General features: G+C 35.4%; 3 protein-coding genes across 4 annotated transcripts; 2 read left to right on the top strand and 1 right to left on the bottom strand.

Moving 5' to 3' along the window:
- The first annotated feature begins 78 nt into the window (after positions 1–78).
- Positions 79–3343, top strand: LOC142505412 (uncharacterized). The gene is made up of 3 exons (XM_075618386.1): positions 79–265; positions 1751–1819; positions 2624–3343. Exons 1-3 carry the CDS (start codon positions 89–91, stop codon positions 3233–3235), a joined length of 858 nt encoding a protein of 285 aa, XP_075474501.1. The 5' UTR covers positions 79–88; the 3' UTR covers positions 3236–3343.
- A 5224-nt stretch (positions 3344–8567) lies between these two features.
- Positions 8568–10823, top strand: LOC142505909 (glutamate dehydrogenase B). 2 transcript variants are annotated; one of them, XM_075619050.1, is made up of 8 exons: positions 8568–8741; positions 8974–9085; positions 9173–9286; positions 9370–9666; positions 9746–9862; positions 9963–10213; positions 10296–10371; positions 10452–10823. In XM_075619050.1, exons 2-8 carry the CDS (start codon positions 8978–8980, stop codon positions 10722–10724), a joined length of 1236 nt encoding a protein of 411 aa, XP_075475165.1. In that variant the 5' UTR covers positions 8568–8741; positions 8974–8977; the 3' UTR covers positions 10725–10823. The 2 variants fall into 2 exon arrangements, with proteins under 2 accessions (XP_075475165.1, XP_075475166.1); XM_075619051.1 differs by having other exon boundaries at positions 8568–8774.
- Positions 10824–11352: 529 nt separating this feature from the next.
- On the bottom strand, positions 11353–17261 carry LOC142505907 (casein kinase 1-like protein HD16). Its single transcript, XM_075619049.1, has 17 exons — positions 16872–17261; positions 15798–16266; positions 15486–15611; positions 15322–15395; positions 15163–15232; positions 15040–15095; positions 14838–14909; positions 14595–14689; positions 14418–14484; positions 14211–14340; positions 13900–14118; positions 13671–13801; positions 12786–12960; positions 12594–12684; positions 12193–12350; positions 11905–12093; positions 11353–11729 (listed from the first exon to the last, which is right to left on the bottom strand). The coding sequence occupies exons 2-17, from the start codon at positions 16200–16202 to the stop codon at positions 11670–11672; spliced, it is 2118 nt and encodes a 705-aa protein (XP_075475164.1). The 5' UTR covers positions 16203–16266; positions 16872–17261; the 3' UTR covers positions 11353–11669.
- Positions 17262–21717: the final 4456 nt, after the last annotated feature.

Genomic DNA, 21717 nt, shown 5'->3' with positions numbered 1-21717 from the left:
CCTAACCCTTGGCTCACGCGACTCCTGCGGCTGCCAAGAATGGCGCTTTAGTTAATGCGTATACACTAGAGTGTACAATCGATCAATTATGCAGGCCTACGGTTACTTCGTGTTGAGCCGCACCACCTCCCAGAGCCGGAGCCGACCTCAATTCACGGCGTCCGCCGCCGCCAGCGGCCAGAGGAATCACTATGCCGTGCTGGGGGTCTCGCCTAACGCTTCGACCTCCGATATCAAGAAAGCCTACCGTCTCCTCGCTCTCAAGGTATTTCATATATGTTGATTTAACTCTACTCTTTATGGAAAAATTGTTAACTGTGGGAAGTTAGAATGTTCCGATTCCGATAAAGTTTTCTACTTTCCAAAGTCAGTATACATGTGCTCACATGATTTGGTTCTCCAAGCCATTTTTTTATGGGCAAAAAAGTGTGTGAGAGACTAACGAAAAAGTATTACTTTTTACGCTAGATTATTACTTTTTATCGTGAATATCGATAGGATTGACCCGTCTTACAGATAAAAATTCGTGAGACCGTCTCACAGATAAAGATTCGTCAGACCGTCTCACAGAAACATACTCTACTTTATTTAGGTATAATACTAATTTCACGATGGTGTAATTTTTACTTTAAATACAAAGCTCATCTCCAACTCCATCTCGTCAATTCTAAATTTTATGTCAAAAAAATATTCTCTATCATTTTATTCACACATTTATTTCACAAAATAGTTTTAAACACAATAATTAAAATATCAACAATATCAAAAATAATTTCGATATTGATAATGAATAAAAAAAATTAATTAAATGTATATTAAGAATTACGTAAATTTTTTAAATGTTTAATCTTATTATTTAAATACTTACATTTATTACTTAATTGAATGTGATTAAATTAACTACTCAAAAAATTTACAATCATACATAAAAATAATCTGATGATAAATTACTTACATACAACAAATATTAAAATGATGCTTATAAAATAAAAATGAAACACAAATATCGAAGTTTTAATTAACTGAATTTACTATATAAATCACATAAATAGTTGATCCCTGCATCTCGTAATGCGAATATATTCCTTATGTTTTTATATCGAGCAAGAAATTCTTGAAACCTTGTATTTTGATCCATAACCATTTCCACATTCGGAGTGGTACTTCCATTGCATCTTGTATAATTTAAAAAATTTCAAGTTTATTGAAATAATATAATCAGATTATTGAAACTTAAAATCAACACACATTATAATTAACCATTACAACAAATAAATTCTTATTAAAAATAAAATTTTTAGAAAAAATATATAGCGCTGGTTTGGAGCAAAGATCCAACACCAATTTAGCTTAATAGCGTGGTGTTGGATTGGAGATGACCTTAGTTCGATACACTCGGTAATAACCCTTGGATTGATCCAATTGCTACAAGGGGTACGTTATTTTTTCATGCGATACAATATATTGTGCAACATGAAAATACATGTGGCCTTTTACGAGTGTTTGAGATGCATATGATTTGTGTAATCTGAAGGTTGCTGCTACCATCCACAAAAACTCTACTGTTCCTGGGGACTGAGTGTGGCAGCAAAATAAATTTTTTACTGATCTACCTTCTGGTGGACATACGTATACTTCAATCATATACTCCACCTAGATAATTGATTTAATCACGGAAACCTTTTTGGTAGTCTAGAAATTTAGTTTTGAATTTTCCATTGATTCAGCTGCTCTTGATTTGTTATTGCAGTATCACCCAGATGTTAACAAGGAAGTAGGAGCAAACGAGGCTTTCAAGAGTATCCGCCTTGCATATGATGTGAGAAATTTTTTGATTCTCTGTTTCTTTCAGTGATGTATTATGAATAGTAAGGAGATGGTGATGATAGTAACAAATGATTTATTTGGTTTGGCCATGATGATCTACATTTATGATATATTGGGAGAAAAATGATATTTCAAATTTACATGCCATTTGATTTCGAAGGTTATATTTAATTTTTTTAACAGTTCATATTTCTTAATGTCCATCTTTTACTTGTGTGTGTGATCTAAATAGTTACGAGAAGAGATTGCCCATAATCTGTATAGACGAACATTTTACTCCCAAGTCCCACCACTGGAATTCGATTGTAGTCTAACATTTAATATCATCTGAGTGGTTCTTCCTGCTTTTGGTTTTTATGTAGATTTTTATGTTAATGTTCACATATAATCATTTTTCATGGTTTATTTCTTTGTGGTGACATCCTGGTGCAGACCTAAAGGTTTTAACCATATGATGTTTGATATACAGGAGTATTTTTAAATTTTGTTCTTCAAATTTATCACCATAATGAAAAATAAGCTGAGAAAAGAAGTCCAACATGCTACATGTTAGCGAATTTCTTAAATCTAGTCTCATTTAATTGCAGCATGGAAAGTTTGTTTTTAGTATCTTGATTCCTGAAGAGTTCATTTCTTTCTCCATGAAAAACTCTGCAGTCTCTTGCATTATTGAATGTTGTACTGTCGAACCTCCCACATTACTGTGGACTTGGTCAGAGCTAATTTTAATATTCTATCTCCCGAAGTCAAGATATGTTTTATTTTGGAAAATAAAGGAAAATTAATTTTGTGGCAGATTCTGGTTAAGGAAACAACAAGAAATGAGTATGATCGAGCCCTGAAACATCAAGAAACTGGCAGAAGGCCTTTGGGTGATGAATGGGGCTCTAATCTGGCTTATGAAGGTGGAATAAAGTTTTATAAATGGGCTTCCGATAGGCGTAAAATGCGAAATGAAAAGTATTGGGAGCAGCAGTATAATGAAGAACAGCAATATTATAACAACCCTAACAAGTTTTCTGAGAAAGAAAACCTAAATGAGGAAAGAGGCTCTTTCGTCGAGGTGCTAAGATCAGCTTTCCTCTCTCTGTTTCTGATGCAGATTGTGGGAGTTCGATTATCTCTCACGTTTAGCAGCCTTGTGGCTTTGATTGACCACGAATTGGATGCAGGATATAAGTTTGGTTACTTATTCGCGTGGATACTAGGAGGGAGAGGTGGTATTTTGCTTACCATGTTCCTGTCATTCGCAAGTTGGGTTTGTGGCAAAACAAGTAGCAGCGTTGTTGCTCTGGTGGTAATTGCCATGTGGTTTGGCGCAACTCTTGCAAGGTATATTCCACTTCCCCAAGGTGCTCTCCTTACTCTTTTGTATATGTCAATAAAGCTACAAGTTGATCTAAATTAAAGCTGCTGCTGCTGTTGGCAGTGCTGTTCTGTAATGGATATTTGTTATCCTGGATGTTTGTGTATATAATTTTATGTTTATATTGCGAGGTAAAAATCTATTATATGATTTACTCTTGTATTTTTGTCGTTACCACAAGCGCACGATTCTTCCTCGTGTTTCCTTCAATTATGGTCCGTGGCTGGTTATGGGAGATTTTAATCATGTTTTCGACCCATCCATCCACAGCTGTTGCTAAACATTACATTAGACTATTTTTCATGACGTTATATAAATTGGAAGTCTAATTTTGTGGACAACAATGGCATGAATGAAGATGAGCCCCCAATTCACACCTATCTACCAAATATGAGCTCTCAAAGAATTAACAGTTTCAGCTTTTCTCTGCTTGACAGCAGGAACAATTAAGAATGCGAAAATAAACATTTTTTTCCATATCAAATCCACAGGTCGATGTTCTCAATGACTTGAGACAAGGACTAATTAATGTCATCGCTCTACATAATCGGTGATAGGCTGGAAATCTAACTTGCTGCTGCCCTTAACACTTCCCGTCTGTCGAATTTGTTTGATGCTCCGCAACAGGTGACGCCCGCTTGCCATATCGATCAACACCCAGAACCCATTTTGCATCATCTAAACATATATTCAGAAATTGAACGTCAGCGGGAAAGAGAAAAATTCCATGCCAAATAAGCTGCCAATATTGCCGAGAAAAACACCAAGATGAATCTCAGAGGGCACATTTCTTGTATGAAGTCAGGCTTTCTGAATTTGGATTATTAAAAGAAATTTTAGTATTTACAATGAAAAACAGACACAACGCGTGAGTTAGAATAGACTTGGGCAACTTGTCTCTTTTTCGGACCAAGTCCAAGCTGTTGCTACCAACTCCAATTTTGTAATATAACGGGAAAAAAAAAAGGGTTATTGTGGAATATCAGACTGGATCATCCTGTCTCGTTAGTATGAGTTAACTTTTAACTATTCACATATTCAAACCAATAATTCAAGATCTTGAAACGTTCTAAAAATGTTGCTACCATAGCAATACTTTTTGAAATTGCTAGAGTAGGCTTTAAATATGTTTTCAGCAAACAAAACTACCAACATTGGGCTCGAATAAATTTTCGGAATTATTATGGGCTGACCTAAAACCATTTTAACACTCATATCCACGGGCCCAATCTCGTCTAGCTGCTCTGGATCAGGAGGATTCTTTAGGACCAGTCCAGTTGGAAGAGAACGATTTAGCTCGCCAATTAAGGACTTGAACATGGGCTAAAGCATAATGAGGGCGATGAGCCCTGATCCAAAGATAGTCCAATAAAGATGATGACGATGACATAGTGTTTAGCCCAAATCTTTTGAAGCCCACTAACAATGAAAACCCTTAAATACGAAGAGCCCAATGGACAAGCCCGTGAAGAGACACTGTCGTGGAAGATGACTAAATTGTTCGGTGTAGTGGAACAAAAGCTGAGAGGAAGAATCAGAAAACTCTCTCGACAAACATTCAAAAAAAGCAGCAGCAACAAAGCTTATTCAATTTATCTCAATAGTTTATCTGTATATTTTCCAATATTCAGCATTGTAGTTTCTTCAGATTTTGACATATTCTTTCAACTTTCTTGTAAAAAAATGTCGTTCAAGTTCATAACAACATAATTATATTTGATATAGTTCATGAATTCTCTCTACAATTTTGTCATATTCTCCTGTTTATATTTTTAGCTTTGAAGTCATACAGAGAGAATTAGAACTCACGGGGTCAAATATGGACACACAACGCTTGAAAAAAGAAGTCAATATCATTTCACATCCGACACGAACACGTGTCTGGCACGTCCCACAAGTTTTCGTGAAAAACACATAGAATGCTGCTTGTTTACGTTTAATGCTAGATATGAAGTACGTGTTCATGAGTTTCCGTTCCTTGCATGATAAAAGTGATATGAGGCAAACATTGGCCCTTGATAAAATGACGTAAATGCTTACGTTTAAGATTCTTTCCCTCCTTTTCATTTTTTCTCTCTCTCTCCTTGTAATAAAGAACGAAAGCATGCAAGAACAAGAACAAGAAAAAGAAAGAAACTAGGAGGACAGCACTAGCAGAGGCGTATCTTTTATGGGTTTGTTTTAACCTGGCAGTGCCTGCACGGGCAATAAACGGTCCGGATCACTCCACATGAGTGATCCGGGCCCACCTCCCTGTAAAAAAAAAAAAAAAAAAAACTGGCTCGAAAAAATCCGAGCCGTTTGATCGACCCCTGCAGGCAGTGCCCGCAGGGATAGGGTCGACCGAACCTTTTTATGGGGCAAAAAAGTGAGCTTTAGCCCAGCAGCTTTTTTTAGCTCATCTGTTATATTTATTGCATTTTTATGACAAAGGGAAAACTCAATTCTGACAAATCGCAAAACCAAATTTAATAAGGCTAAATTCACAATATAATTCAAACACTTGTAAATTGTAAAACCAAATTTAGTATAAAACATAGGACAATACAAAAAATAATAACACTTAAATCATCACAAGAGAAAAAAAAAAGCATATAATAATCCCAATTCACACAATAATAATATCTCATTGGCAGTTTTTTTTTTTACTTTCCAAAAAATCATCATTGTTCTGAGTTATTAAAGTTTGTTGATTTGGTAGAAATAAAAGATTCGTGTTTTTCTTTGGTCGAATTAAAATTTATCATTCGATGAGAGATATTAATCTTGCTGCTGATGTATTGTTTATCATTTAAAAATTCGATATATTGAAGAACAGAGGATTGCGAGTGAAATAATATTTTAATACATTTTTATTATAATATGTCATATATATATATATTTTTAATGTTTATATATGTATTTTAAAACAAAGTTTGCCTATCAATATCAAAATTTCTGGTTACGCCCCTGGAACCACGTCTCCTCGACGGCCCTTTCCATATAATTTTTGTAAAAATGAGAGCCAAAATATTGTGGATGAGGTATATATGTAAGCAAAATTAGTCAACAAATGTAAGATATTTTGCGAATAATCATTTAAGAGAGAAAAAATGGGATCAATGGAAATTACACACACAATATGAAAAATATAGGTAGCTTGTAGCATTGGGAGGAATAATAAGAATTGAAGGGTGGGAATCACGTTGGATTCACGTAGCATTAATTCGATGGACGGACAAAATTAATTGGGATTCCACGTATGTTTGAAACTTTTGAGAGTTGATCGATCCCATTTACTCTCCCAACGTGGCATATACATTTCCCAATGTTAATGTTTATGTGTGTGTGCAAATATACATGGCAAAAATTTGTGTGAGACGGTCTCACAGGTCGTATTTTGTGAGACGGATTTCTTATTTGGGTTATCTATGAAAAAGTATTACTTTTTATACTAAGTGTATTACTTTTTATTGTGAATATTGGTAGGGTTGACCCGTCTCACAGATAAAGATTCGTGATACCGTCTCACAAGAGACCTACTCAATATATAGATACTTATATTTTTCTAGAAAAATGTATCTTCTAGTTACAAGTGTCGGAGTATCATTTTCTTAAATCCATTATGCAGTAAAAATATTAAAATTTTAGTTTTGATAATCGAAATGTTCTTAGATGTAGTATAATTCAAATCCCAACAATAGGGTGTTTAAATGATTGCGTTCTAAAGGTTCGACATCAAACTATTCCAGATTTTTAAGCAGATAGGGTCATTCTTGTAAGTGAACGATCTACTGGATCAAATGTTTTTCTTCAGTTCTTCAAATTAGGTCCACGATTGAAAAGTGTATCACTCGTTTAAATCGCACTGGAGATAGAGACGAAATTTTATGTTTAGATAAATGCTCGGATTTTCTTGTCAAAAGATGTGGAATATTGTTCTTGTAATAAATGTGTGTAGCAATGAAGTAATAATTATATTTTCACCATTGGTAAATGCATGTTTTAAAATGACACTACAGCTTTTAGCATTATTGAGTAGTACGCATGTTCTTAGTTTTGTCATGAAGCACTATAAAGTTCATTTTTATTACGCCATGCGTAGATGATCAAGTTATCCTTCAGTGCACTTTATATATATATATATATCTTTTCAAAAAATACAAAATATAAAATTACTACAGACTTCATTTGGTGCCTGGATACTATTTTTTTGGTCTAAAACCAGAGTAAAAGAATAGGAATTAATTAATGAGTAGGTCTCTTGTGAGACGGTCTCACGAATCTTTATCTGTGAGATGTGCCAACCCTACAAATATTCACAATAAAAAGTAATATTTTGTCATGGATGACCTAAATAAAAGATCTGTCTCACAAAATACTACCCGTGAGACCGTCTCACACAAATTCTTGCCTTAATTAATTATATAACTTGGATGTTTCTTGAAAATAATAAAAATAAATTAAAATTAAAATTAAAAACCCTTGAAGGGTAATGCTCAAGAATCAAACGACGAATTTATCATATTCTTAACCAGTTTCTATATCCTGATATTTAAATTCCATTGTGAACGAGATGAAGAGGTGACTCAAGATTTAGAGAGAGATTAAATATAAAAATGACACTTGCCTGCCAGTATCAGTTTAATAGTTGATAGATATATCCGTTGATATACTATCTTCGTTCCCATTACGAGTTGATCTTATTATGAGTTGATATTTTATAAGACTGTTTAAAGTAATAATTTTGACATAAAAACATTTCATATGTTGATCGGATGGGAGATTCGTCTCACATAATTAACCCGTGTGGTAAAAAGTGATTTTGTGCTAAATTATGTAGATTTCAAATATTTTTTACATTTGCCTGCTCTTATTAACTAGATTTTGGAAAAAGTAAAACCATTTTTGAATAAATTAAATTGGGATAAATACGATGTTTGAATGTAAATTTGTTTTTCTAATGATTTTTGTAATTTGTGTGAAAAACAAATCAGACGGAAGAGTATATTTCTAGTAGAACCATACATTGTCTTAACATTTTTTATCCCCCAAAAATATATGCATATTAAAAAATAAAAAATAAAAACAACCTCATTCTAAGTACTTGCCTCAATTCAAATTTTATTTGATTACTGAAGGCAGAGACAAAATTCTGATAAAAGCAAAGTTGCAAGTTTCCAAAAGCGCTATCATCTTGAGCCATTTTTGGGTAGGTTAGTGTAAAATTTAATATATGTGTGCGACCCACATGAAAAAATGACGCAAATATAATTTTGAGTAAGTGGGTGAATCGGATACGATGTGAAATTGTATTATTCTTGGATAAACATGTGTTCTAGTTGGTATGGATGCTTGGCTCTATTAATAGCTGTGATGGAACCATTCTTCCCAGTCTGTATCCCAAGACTTTTGGATATGGATATGGGCACGGGCCAAGATTCCTGAGACTGGAATCGAATGATTCTGATTCTTCTATATATATACATATGACATATATATAATACTAGTAGTGCTTGATCTAATTGATCACATCATATCTATCATACTTCCAGTAAGCTAGCCGCGGGTGAGTTATCGATCTGTTTCGTTTAATTTCAAGGGAGGATCAACCATGTTTAATGTTTAACATAAATTGTATTATTGATGTTTGTGTAGTTTTATGTTGATGTATATTATTTTATACATGTTCAGTTAGATTCCAATTTGTACTACTTACCTGGGATCATAGGAAGTGATGAATTCATCTACACTGATGTGCTTCTGCTGATCATTACTTTGTTTGTATATGTGATTTGAAGAATCATGAATGCCTTGGCAGCAACCAACCGAAACTTCAAACTGGCAGCCCGGCTGTTGGGATTGGACTTAAAACTTGAACAGAGTTTACTAATACCATTTCGGGAAATCAAGGTAAGCTTGCAAACTCTGATGCTGTTGATATAATATATCAAATTAATGAAGCTGTGAGCGAGCATGTATATAATGCAAGTGGTGCAGGTTGAGTGTACCATACCAAAAGATGATGGGAGCTTGGCATCTTTTGTGGGATTCAGGGTTCAGCACGACAATGCTCGAGGCCCGATGAAAGGAGGCATCAGATACCATCCAGAGGTTAAATTACAAATTTGTTAGCTGATTAGTTAAGTAGTAAGTAGATATTGATTGTTGATAGTAGTGGTACATGGGTCGATCAGGTTGAGCCAGATGAAGTGAATGCCCTGGCACAGCTGATGACTTGGAAGACTGCTGTGGCAAACATTCCTTATGGGGGTGCTAAAGGAGGAATAGGATGTAACCCATCAGCTTTGTCCCTTTCGGAGCTGGAAAGATTGACCAGAGTTTTCACTCAAAAAATACATGACGTCATTGGAGCTCACACGGATGTTCCAGCACCTGATATGGGAACTGGTCCGCAGACAATGGCTTGGATGCTGGATGAGTACTCGAAGTTTCATGGCTATTCACCTGCAGTAGTGACAGGAAAGCCCATTGTAAGTGTCTCCCACAAACTCTCATAATAAACTGGTTATATTTCAATATTATATGATTGACATATTAAGAGTACATCAGGATCTCGGTGGATCCCTCGGCAGAGATGCAGCTACAGGAAGAGGTGTCTTGTTCGCAACACAAGCACTACTCGAGGAATATGGCAAGACCATCGCAGGCCAACGAGTTGTTGTGCAGGTACATACATAGTAGGGATATGCTCAATTTGTTAATAAAAGATTAAAAAAAAAAGGCAGTATGTTTGCATATATGTGATATGGGTATACTGTGCCTGCAGGGGTTTGGAAACGTAGGATCTTGGGCTGCTCAGCTAATTAGCGAGCAGGGAGGAATAGTAACTGCGGTAAGTGACATCACAGGAGCTGTAAGGAACAGAAATGGACTTGACATACCAAGGCTTGTGAAACACACGAAAGAAAACACTGGTGTGAAAGGATTCGATGGCGGGGATTCCATTGATCCTAGTTCAATTTTGGTGGAGGACTGCGACATTCTTATCCCTGCAGCCCTTGGAGGGGTGATCAACAGGTTGAATTTCTGATTCTTTTCACTTATAAGCATAAGTTTATGTATTATTTCAGAAGATGTGTTAATTTGTTTTCTGATGAAGAGACAATGCCAAAGATATCAAAGCCAAATTCATCATTGAAGCAGCTAATCATCCAACTGATCCTGAGGCTGATGAGGTGAACACACACACACACATACATGTTTGCTTGTCATTATATTCCAGCATAATCAACTTATGACATCGAACAATACACAGATATTGTCTGAGAAGGGGGTAGTTGTCCTTCCAGACATATATGCAAACAGCGGGGGTGTGACGGTTAGCTATTTCGAGTGGGTTCAAAACATTCAAGGGTTCATGTGGGACGAGGATAAAGTGAACAATGAGCTGAAGACATACATGAGAAAGGGATTCAAAGATGTTAAAGAGATGTGCAACTCTCTTAGCTGTCATCTTAGAATGGGCGCCTTCTGCCTCGGTGTGAACCGAGTTGCCAGGGCCACAGTACTCAGAGGGTGGGAAGCATAAGCATTCATATGATAAAAACACTGCTGTCCACCTTAACTTTATTTGCTTTTGGGCAAATTTTGTCTCGATTATTATAATAAGATTTTTACCATATGCTGATTTGCTTTGCCCCTTACAAGATCATTAAATTCTGTCTCCCCGCCAGTGATTCAACCGACGTATTGGTTATTTGTGATAAATTTTTATATCTCAACCGATACATATTTGAACTTTAGTTCTAAAAATGCACAAAACAATTATATGAGGAGAGAATAATTGAACTTAAAACGAGGATATGATCCCACTTTATTCAATTGAAAGCCCAACTCTCTTTCTACATAACATCAACTTCCAATCACTAATACAGCTACAAAAAGTGCCTACACACCTCAAATTATTCACTTATGCACACAATAGTTGGTAGACATCAGCATATGACTATCCTCTTGGGTTAGTAATTAAAATGATTTCCCAACATTAAATTCAACTCCTTTGATCTTGGCAGTCGATGCACTCGCATAAGATAGGAAGAATACAAGACCGAATCCAAGTAAATCTGGAATTATTCATGAAGATCTTGAAAAATCCATGCAAATTTCGAGGTGCAAAAGAGGGGAAATTAATGACATTCTGATTTTTTTTAAAAAAAAATTAAACGAAGTAGAGGTCCACTTGACATACATTACCAATTTCAATGTAAAACGGGAAGCTGCCACAGAATCAAGGGTCGGGTTTGGGTAAAGGTCAATCACAATATTCCTCCCCCCTCTGCGTTTGAACTATCATGTCATTTTGCATTTAGCAGAAGCGGAGACAGTAAATTTTACAGTTACATAAAACGATTTTCGAGACAAAGGAGTAGAGAACTAATACACACATGGTAATCAAAATCGGAGCCAAATAATATGAGCTTCCAAAAAAAATTATCTTGTCATCTTCAGCACCAGTGTACATTACAAAAGACCTTCAGCAAACGGTACGACCGTAGCATATTGATGCTATGTAGAGATTTTTGGACCACTTTTCCTGCAAACAAAATCAAAAGGAATATCAGGTGCTCATACCTTCAAGTTTGTGAACTGATTGGGTTAAACATTGTCAAAATTCTCCAATGTAATATATATTTCCAGGCCAAACTGTACTCCAAACCAATGTGTATCCTAAAGATCTGCAAAGAAATAATCAGACGAGCAGCTACAACCTTTACGTGGGTGCTAGGGAAGGCAGATGTGCGAAGGGTCTCCTGAGCCTCATCCATGATTTTACGTCTGGGTATACTAAGTATGAAGGCTGCTTGATCAGCCGTAGCAGCCATGGAGGTTATTCTGTAGCCATTTTCCCATCTACGATGTATTCCCTCACTAGGGTACAGAAAATCAAGCTCCACAACCTAGGAACCACCGGCACATTACTTAAACATAGAATAATCACTCAGAGTACAGGAATTCCTCTGTTTGACTCTGTTCAACTTACTAATCAAGTTTTTTACCTGCTCAGAATATCCAGAATTTCTGGACATTACAACACCCCAGCGACTGCCGGCGGTAGTCATGGATGTGACATGGAAACCTTCCTTCCATTTTTTATTAATCCACTTGAATGGAAATGATTCGCTAACTTTATACGACTGTTGGGTGTAAGGAGTTCCTGAAAAATTCCCGAAAGCATAAAGCAAAAATATTAGATCAGAAGCATCGTGCACAAAATCTTACATGTTATATGACAAGCTATTGGTGGACAGAATGGACCAGTGCAAGAATATACAAAAGAGAACATGTCTTTAGTATTTCACCAAAGAACACATCTTTACACAGTCCAAAATAGCATGAGAAAAAATGAAAGTGAGCCACATAAGACACAAATCACAGCAAAAGAGAGACTTCAACCCACCTTTAGACATAACCACCAGTGAACTTCCATTAGCTGCACCAGCTATTGCACTGATGTAATAATTTTTCTCCCACTGCTCCATGATCCAATCCTATTAAGAACCAGAAAACATCATTGTCGGGATACGAAACAGTGCCAAGTTAGGACGTGACACAAGTAGTCATAAAGATGAATTTTAGTTGGATAAACAACCTTGTGAAGAAAGACAGCAGAAAGCTCATACACTTGCAAACTGAAACCTGTCCCAGCGTCCATTATCAAGGCCCAGAGGTTTAAAGCTGATGCCACACAGCTAATATGCAACCCATCTTCGTTGCCCTTCTCTACATGTTGACGGAGCCTTGAATCCGCAACATTGTAGTGGTATCTACACAAATACAACCACTTCTTAACGAAAAGAAAAATTGCAAAAAGGACAGCAATCTCAGAGATAGGAAGTACAATAAAGGATGAGAAACAATCTAGGTCAGAATCTTGAATCTTTCCTGTTAATGGAAACAGCAATTGATGTATCAGTCAACAGGAATTTCAATTGTTCTATAACTTTCCAGAAGTTAAAGATTTTCAGATATTCAAATCCTACAAGTATAAACAAATTCAAGTACAGTAATTTCCCAAAAAACCTTGAATAAATGAAATGAACAAATGAAAAATCTCTAAGCAATTGAAAATCCACACAGAAATACAAGGACACATGCAATCCACAACTAAAAAAAACAAACAAAATAACTCCAAGTCTCCAGAAGCTTTATCGTCCACTAAATCATTGTTGCATACTTTTGATGAGACTTTTAGACATGGGCACACTCTTCTAAACAATAAGCCACTGACATAGATGGCCCCACATAAAAGAAAATTGAATAAGTAAATTACAAGCAGGAAAGGTCAAATGCCTAAATTAAATCAAGATTCACAAATAAAAACCATCAACTAAAAGATTACTCAATCAAATATCAGAGTTCCGGCATTCGTTTCAAAGATATAAATAGCGAAGCAGCAGAATAAAAATCCATAAGTGAACGAAAAATAGCAAAGGCATGAAAGAACAAGCTTATAAGCAAATCCAAAGTTATGTACCTCTGTTTCATGGGTCGCCGAGCGTTATAAACTGAAATCCACTGAGTAGCTGGGCTACCAAGGCGTATTTTCTTCTTTGGTTGCTCATCTTCTTCCAAGTTAATGAGCATCCTCCCACGCTTTTGCCCAACCTAATAAAAGATCAAAATTATTTTAACACAAATGCTTTCTAAACGAGTACAAACAAAAAAAATTCAAATACGGTACACCTTCTCTGCTAAAATGTTACCTTGAGTGCTCCATCAATTCGTATCGGTCTCAATGATGTGCATGGTTCAATGAGAGACTCAAAAAAAGATATCAGTTTTGGATAATTTGGCTCCTCGTCAAACTTCATATTAGTAACAGCCTCAAGGAACTGCTTAAATGGAGCGGGGCAAAAGCAACACATCAACTCTGGAGACGTAGCCATTTTCTTTTTGCAGACTAGGAAACTTTTGTTGTCACCCTGCAATCATCCGAATAAGAACAGTAAACAACAAATTACACTAAAATGGAATAAGCTGTCACAGGTAACTAATAACAGTCATATCAATTGACCTGATAGCCTTGCCAAGGTAACCTTCCCTTAATAAGAAATATCAGAGTGTAGGCTAATGACTCGAGATCGTCCCTCCTGCTTCCTGTGCGGCCCAAATGTGCATGTACACTAGCATATCTTATTGTGCCTCTGTGAACAGACCAATAGAGTTTGTTGGTTCATAACAAGCATAGCTCTTGTTAAAATATTGCATGAACTTCGCAAACCTGAATATGTCTGGCCTCTGATCATATTCAACATGCTGACCAGATGATGCATCTTTCCACTTGGAAGCTGCATCATTGAGGAATTAACGAATATAAAGCTCACTAATCAGGATAGTGAAATTAGATGGTCAGTCAGTCATCACACAGAGTAAAAGGATATGAACAGCAGCATCATACCCAAACCAAGATCAATGAGATACAGCTTTTTCTCATCAGTGCTTGCAGGTTGACCAAGTAAAAAGTTCTCCGGCTTCACATCTCCATGCACAAATCTAGAAAAGTGAAACGGAGGGTACAGGTAATCAACAGTCTTCTAATGAGGAAAGTAACGTAAAGCAAGAAGAATGAAGTTCGTGAACAACTTCATCTTATCAGGTAGCCAACACATAATTATATATATTAAATAATGTAAGGTTTTACCCCTTAAGATGAAGCTTCTCAAGAATGGATATAGCCTCAACAGCGATGCAGGCCACCATATTTGGAGACATTCTGCTCAAAGTGATAATAATTAAACAAAGAAATAATCGGCATGGAAATAATAAAACAGCTACTTTGTTGCACGTTTGAAAATGATGGAACGGAAAGAGGGAGGAAAGCAGGCAAAGAGATAGATCTTTACGACTGGCCCAAGGAATTCCAAACATCCCAAAGACTGGGTCCAAGCATGTCCATGACCTGAAACAGAATACTTCTTTGAGATCATGCTGAAAAGTCCAACGCGAAAAATACAATCAAAACTCACCAAGATGTAAAAATCTCCTTGACGACCCTTGTAGTGAACCCATGGAATCCCATAGCAACCGTTCAACGTGCTTTTCCATAAATAAGACAAAAGGAGAGATGTGAATAGTTGTAATGAAAAGAAATGAGAACATCCTCTATTTAAGAACAATGAACTCACTTGTACACCTGCCATTCATATGGAGGGCCATAATTGCAGCCTTTACTATTTCGGTGTTCAAACTTAAGTGCGACCTAGAAAATGATAATCTACACTAATTAGATTCAGAAAAAGAGAGGTTGCTGAAAATTCTCCAACAGTCGAAAACAGGTGCTCAGTGATACCTCGATTGCATCTGGTCCTGTTCTTTCAGTGCCACCGCTTACCCTTCGGCCAACATAAACTTGGCCAAATCCACCCTTACCTAGTTTCCTTTCTGTCTTATACATGGGAGAATTGCCCACTTGTACCTGAACCAACAAAATACACTCAATCACTAAGAATGCTGCTAAAATGTGAAATGAACTAAATAAATAAATAACAGGAAAAGAAATCATTCAATCTCAAGAAGTTTAAAATCCAATGATCCATCAATAACGGATCATAACAAGATTTTCATGCAACATTCTTGGGTATGAAAAGAAATTGAAAATTACCCTATCTGGTACTGGAGTAGCGCTCACTTCTTCTTCAACTCCCATTACTTTATCCGCACTCCCACCCTCCATGCCAATTTTCTTATCTTCAACACCCTCTATTATGTTGAGAGGCTGCTCCCCAGCACCAATGCCAACAGGTTGCGGAAGAACCACACAAGGTGGCTCTGGGTCTAAATCAATCAACCTAATGCCCCGACCTCGACCAGCAGCAGTTGGCCTAGCTGGTGTTACTGCAGATGGACCTTTAGTTACAGCAGCTGCATTCCCTCTACCTCTGCCTCTCCTTCTCGTTCTATTCTGAACAGGTGTAAGACAATTCTCTTCTGGATTAGTGGGTTGATGAGTAGGCTGGAGATCAACAAGCCGTTTTGATCTCCGTGCTCCACTACGCAATTCCGGCATCGTCACCCATGCAAAATCACCTCCCACTCACTGCCCCACCTTCTGTTCAGAATCTTCAGTCGCCCTATTAAGAATCCCAAAGAAGTAAAGTAAAATTAGCATAAAATCAGCGAGGACAGAGAAAAATTGACAAAGTCCACGTGAAGAAAATAAATTCTTAAATTTTAGAGGTGGAACAAGAATGAGCCAAAGACAATTAAATGCAGCATATTTGAAAGATGTATCTTCCTCTTTGGAATGGGTACACGATGAAGATGCGGGATCTATATTATTTTAGCAGTGGTTGAGGACATGAATGAATTACTGTATTCGGTGGGTTCCAAATCTCGATTTCTCCAATAAGCAAGGCAGCAAGTAAATTTCAGATAAATGACACATCCACAAAACACACATAATGAATCATTAAGTCCTTGCAAGAAATCGTCGCACCAAAATAGCAAGGAATAAGTTACAAAATAGTTCCTCGCGTAGAATTGATAAGGAATAAGAGCAAAAAAAAAAAATTCTATTTCGATGACATACATTCAGCTAGAAGAGCTTAAACCAAAGCTAAAAGCAATAATTCACGTAAATTCAAGAAATAACAGTAACATCATGACATATTAATTGATTGCTTAATTAATAATTATCCACGAATAAACAAGAAGGCAGACACTAATCTAATCGTACCTTCTGAAATAGATAAAAGCAGAAGGATCGTAGATAATCGACAGCGATAACTAGAAAAAATCAACCGATCCACAGCAGATCTTCTGAAAAAACTCTCCAAACATATTTTCCTCTCAAAGAAACCTCCTTTTTTTGGTCGAAAAAACAAGAACAATCGGGTAATCTTATACAGATATAGACCAAAAAGGATCCAACATTAAGGATACCAACATCTGGGTAGGAAAAATCGAAGAAGGTTAGATGAATATAAGACTTTGTTTTTGAAATAGAGCGTTGCGTCGCGATTGCTTCTCAGCCGTGGCGGAGTCTCCCTTTTATTGTTTTTCACACTGCACAGGCAGGCGTCTATATAATGCTGCCTGCCCTATCTCAACTTGTGTGTCCAATTTTATCATCGCTGTTTTTCCTTCTTCTTCTTTTTTTTTTCCCTTTTTTTTATGTATATTTATTTTTATTATTATATAAAACTTATTCTAATAATATCTCAAATATTTTAATTTACAAATAATTTTGTATGAAATTGACTTATATTCTTTTAAATCTATATATATATATATATAATAATATCTCAAACATTTTAATTTACAAATAATTTTGCATGAATTGTGATACACAAAAACTTTTGGAAGATGGTATCATGATTCAATTTTGTGATACGAAATTCCTATTTGAATCATCAAAGAAAAATTATTATTTTTATACCAAAAATATTATTTATTATTATAAATATGGACATGATTAACTCGTCTCACGGATCAGCTCAAAAGAGATCTAATAGACTTATGAGTTCATATATGTAAACTTTGTCAAAAGTAAGTTATTTTAATATTGTACTTTGATATACAAGGATAGTTAGTACGATGGTTAAAATAGATAAGTAGTGTAATAAGCATTTTCCATCTTGGCGATTGAAGGTTGATTATCGACATTGATTGATTGGCCTGGGATTCTCAAATTATGATTGAATTGGGATCGACACTTCAATCGACCTGATATCGTCTCTCTCAACCAAACTACATCTCATTGTGAGAACCATGAACATGAAGAACATGTTCTTTTCACGGAGATATTCAAGAATGATGATCGATACAATCAATTTAGTTATGTTAAAGTCAAAAACGTAATTATCAAGATTATTCTGCAAGCTTTTAAGTAGATATAAGTAATCGTAGATCGATACTCTAGTTATTAGCTCGTAAACAGGTTCAAGTAGCACGTATAGAGCAAAATTTGTAAGTTATCACTTATGTCACGAATAAACATCAGAGGCGTCGGGGGTCGGTCGACGTAGACATTCTGAAGCTCAGATCATAAAATAATTTAAAGATGTTATATGAAAATTATGGAGTTTAAACATAAAAAATGAGATAATACATTGAATAATGAGAGTCTTCTTCTATTTATAGATCTTTTAGAATCGTCTAACGAGCTTAATCTTTAGAATCAATTTGGGATTTAACAATGATATGAATAATTGAATTGGATCATAACACATCAATCTTGACGAGACATAATTATATTCCTTGTAGGAAAGCAACAACTTGTTATTTCTTTATAACTAGATGATACGTCCAAAATAGACACAACAATGTATTCCATATATGTCCTTGTCCACTATTTCACATAGTTTTCTATAATGCTAACTTGAGTGGTGTAGCGGTTCCATCCTTGTGAAAAAAAAAACAAAGAACCGAGCATATGGAAGTGATGAAAAATCTTTTATTTGAGAAACCCTTATATAAACTCTGATTGGAATATCTTGAAAATTTCGGAAGTAGAGTAAGTCTTTTGTGAGACGATCTCACGAATTTTTATGTATGATATGGGTCAACCCTATCGATATTCACAATAGAAAATAATATTTTTAGCATGAAAAGTAATATTTTTCATAGATAACCCAAATGAGAGCTCTGTCTCACAAAATACAACTCGTGAGTAGGGATTACAACTTTCCCCACGGGTTTGAGGCCCCGCGAGGAAAACCCGAAACGGGGATGGGGATCCCCGATTTTTTCGAGTTTGAGTTCGGGTTCGGAGATTTTTTAAAATCCCCGATGTAATTCGGGCGGGTATGAGATTACTTTCCCCATCCCCGAAATCTTCAAACTCATCCCGAAAATAATATCAATAATAAAATAATAGTATTAATAATAATAATAATATAATAATATTATTATTTTTTAAAATATTAATAATCTTATTATTATTAATATTGACATTGATATTAATATTAATATTATCTCTAATAATAATAGATAATAATAAGTTTTGGTTTGAGAAAATATCCGAATTCGTTATCGTCTTGCAATATTAATATTTTTGAAACAAGGATGGGGGCGGGGATAGGAAGTTGATCCCCGAAGTTTCGGGTTTGGGGATTCCCCGAACCCGAAAAAACGGGGATTGGGACGGACAGGGGGTGGGGATGGAATTCGGGGATGGGGATGACAAACCCGCCCCCATCCCGGCTCATTGCCATCCCTACTCGTAAGACTATCTCACATAAGTTTTTGCGTCGCAAATAATACGAAACACCATCCACTATTCCTAATATCTTCAATGTAAAGTAAGAGAGGGGAATGAAATAAGTTTATATAATCAAGTAGTGTTTGTAAATGAATACAAAAAATTGATTATGGATTTTGTAATTTTTATAAATTTGTAACATTTTGTAAAAGAATATTGTATAATCATATTTTTAAGCATTTACAAAAACTGCCGCAATCAATTGTCATAGAAATATCAACTACTGCACCAAATATACTAATTTATGTATTTATGCAAGGATTTTTGTGTGGTGATCTATTCAAGTCAATATAAAATAACCACCGATGATATGTGGACTGTGATGAACTCAACTCGAGAAAAAAAAAATCAATGAGAAAAATCAATAGATTAAAAAGAATAATTTATCCAAGATAATATTAATAGTTTATTTTTATTTTTCACTCCATTTAATATTTCACACGAGTCTATGACTATATACAAGAAAAACTGTTGTGAAAAAGTAAAAATTTATGGTAAAAAGTAAAAATCTCAAACTCTCAAAATTTACCAAACTACACACTTTATAATATTTTTCTCTCTACTCAATTGTGATTTTCTTCACAAATGAGAGATCTATTTATAGGAAATCTTTACAAATAATCCAAAAATAAAATACATCATTACCTACATCATCACACACTAATTTTCAATATTTACAACTCTTATTTTCAACATTCAAATATTCAATATACACATTTTAAATATTATTTTCCAATACTCCCCCTTGTGATGATGATCATGATACGATGATGTCTTCATTACGTGTTTTTGTACTGCCTCGTTAAAAACCTTACTTGGAAAAACCCATTGTGATAAAAACCATAGTAAGGGAAAAAGAGTGCAGTCACGTAAACTCTCCCTGATGTTGACATGAACAATTCTTCACAAATTTCGTAGATTGCGCATCCCAATATTATATATGTGCTTTCTGAATATTGACGTAGGAAGTGCCTTTGTGAAGAGATCTGATGAGTTTTCACTTGATTGAATGTGACGAACATCAATACATCTATTCTTCTCAAGCTCCTTGGTGAATGCGAAGAACTTAGGAGGAATATGTTTAGTTCTGTCGCTTTTTATGTATCCTTCTTTCATTTGAGCAACACATGCAGCATTATCTTCATATAGTATCACAGGCTTCTCATCAGATGATAATCCGCATGAAATTTGGATATGTTGGGTCATTGATTTTAACCACACACATTCACGACTTACTTCATGTAGTGCAATAATCTCGGCATGATTTGATGAAGTTGTTACGAGCGTTTGTTTCTGAGAACGCCAAGATATTGCAGTGCCTCCACGAGTAAATACATATCCAGTTTGGGAACGTGCCTTGTGTGGATCAGATAAGTATCCAGCATCAGCATAACCAATTATACTTGGATTAGCATCTTTTGAATACAAAAGTCCCAAGTCTGTCGTTCCTCGTAGATAACGGAATATATGTTTAATTCCGTTCCAGTGTCTCTTTGTTGGATATGTGCTAAATCTTGCCAACAGATTCACGGCAAAAGATATATCAGGCCTTGTACAATTTGTAAGGTACATAAGGGCACCGATGGCACTTAGATATGGTACTTCTAGACCAAGAATATCTTCATCATCTTCACATGGACGGAATGGATCCTTTTCTATGTTTAATGATCTAACAACCATTGGAGTACTTAAAGGATTTGCTTTATCTATATTAAAACGTTTAAGGATCTTTTCTGTATAATTTGTCTGGTGAACAAACATTCCACATTCTTTTTGTTCAATTTGTAAACCCAGACAATACTTGGTTTTTCTAAGATCCTTCATTTCAAATTCTTCCTTCAAGTATGACACAACTTCTTGAATTTCTTTATTCGTTCCAATGATGTTTAAATCATCAACATATACAGCAATAATTACGCATCCGGATGTTGTTTTCTTAATGAAAACACAAGGGCATATTGAATTATTTACATATCCCTTTTTCATCAAGTGATCACTTAGTCGATTATACCACATTCGACCTGATTGCTTTAACCCATATAATGATCTTTGTAATTTCACAGAATAACATTCCCTGGGTTTTGAACTTTGTGCTTCAGACATCTTAAATCCTTCAGGGATTTTCATATATATATTACTATCAAGTGATCCATATAAGTAAGCTGTAACAACATCCATAAGACGCATTTCTAAATTTTCAGATACCGCCAAGCTAATCAAATACCGAAACGTAATTGCATCCATCACAGGAGAATACGTTTCTTCATAATCAATTCCAGGCCTTTGAGAAAAACCTTATGCAACAAGTCGAGCTTTATAT

This window comes from Primulina tabacum, chromosome 10 (genome assembly GCF_025594145.1).
Source record: "Primulina tabacum isolate GXHZ01 chromosome 10, ASM2559414v2, whole genome shotgun sequence".
NCBI classification, from domain to species: domain Eukaryota; kingdom Viridiplantae; phylum Streptophyta; class Magnoliopsida; order Lamiales; family Gesneriaceae; genus Primulina; species Primulina tabacum.
Note: the sequence above shows the minus strand (reverse complement) of the source record. Positions and strands in the feature narration are given on the sequence as shown.

Coding starts and splice junctions, on each gene's coding strand:
- LOC142505907 (XM_075619049.1), bottom strand. CDS start 16,202: ATGCCGGAATTGCGTAGTGGAGCACGGAGATCAAAACGGCTTGTTGAT. Junction 15,096..15,162: donor AAGGAGATTTTTACATCTTG/GTGAGTTTTGAT, acceptor ATTCTGTTTCAG/GTCATGGACATGCTTGGACC. Junction 12,685..12,785: donor CTGCTGTCTTTCTTCACAAG/GTTGTTTATCCA, acceptor GGTTCTTAATAG/GATTGGATCATGGAGCAGTG.
- LOC142505909 (XM_075619050.1), top strand. CDS start 8,978: ATGAATGCCTTGGCAGCAACCAACCGAAACTTCAAACTGGCAGCCCGG. Junction 9,086..9,172: donor TACCATTTCGGGAAATCAAG/GTAAGCTTGCAA, acceptor CAAGTGGTGCAG/GTTGAGTGTACCATACCAAA. Junction 9,287..9,369: donor GCATCAGATACCATCCAGAG/GTTAAATTACAA, acceptor TGGGTCGATCAG/GTTGAGCCAGATGAAGTGAA.
- LOC142505412 (XM_075618386.1), top strand. CDS start 89: ATGCAGGCCTACGGTTACTTCGTGTTGAGCCGCACCACCTCCCAGAGC. Junction 266..1,750: donor ACCGTCTCCTCGCTCTCAAG/GTATTTCATATA, acceptor TTGTTATTGCAG/TATCACCCAGATGTTAACAA. Junction 1,820..2,623: donor GTATCCGCCTTGCATATGAT/GTGAGAAATTTT, acceptor ATTTTGTGGCAG/ATTCTGGTTAAGGAAACAAC.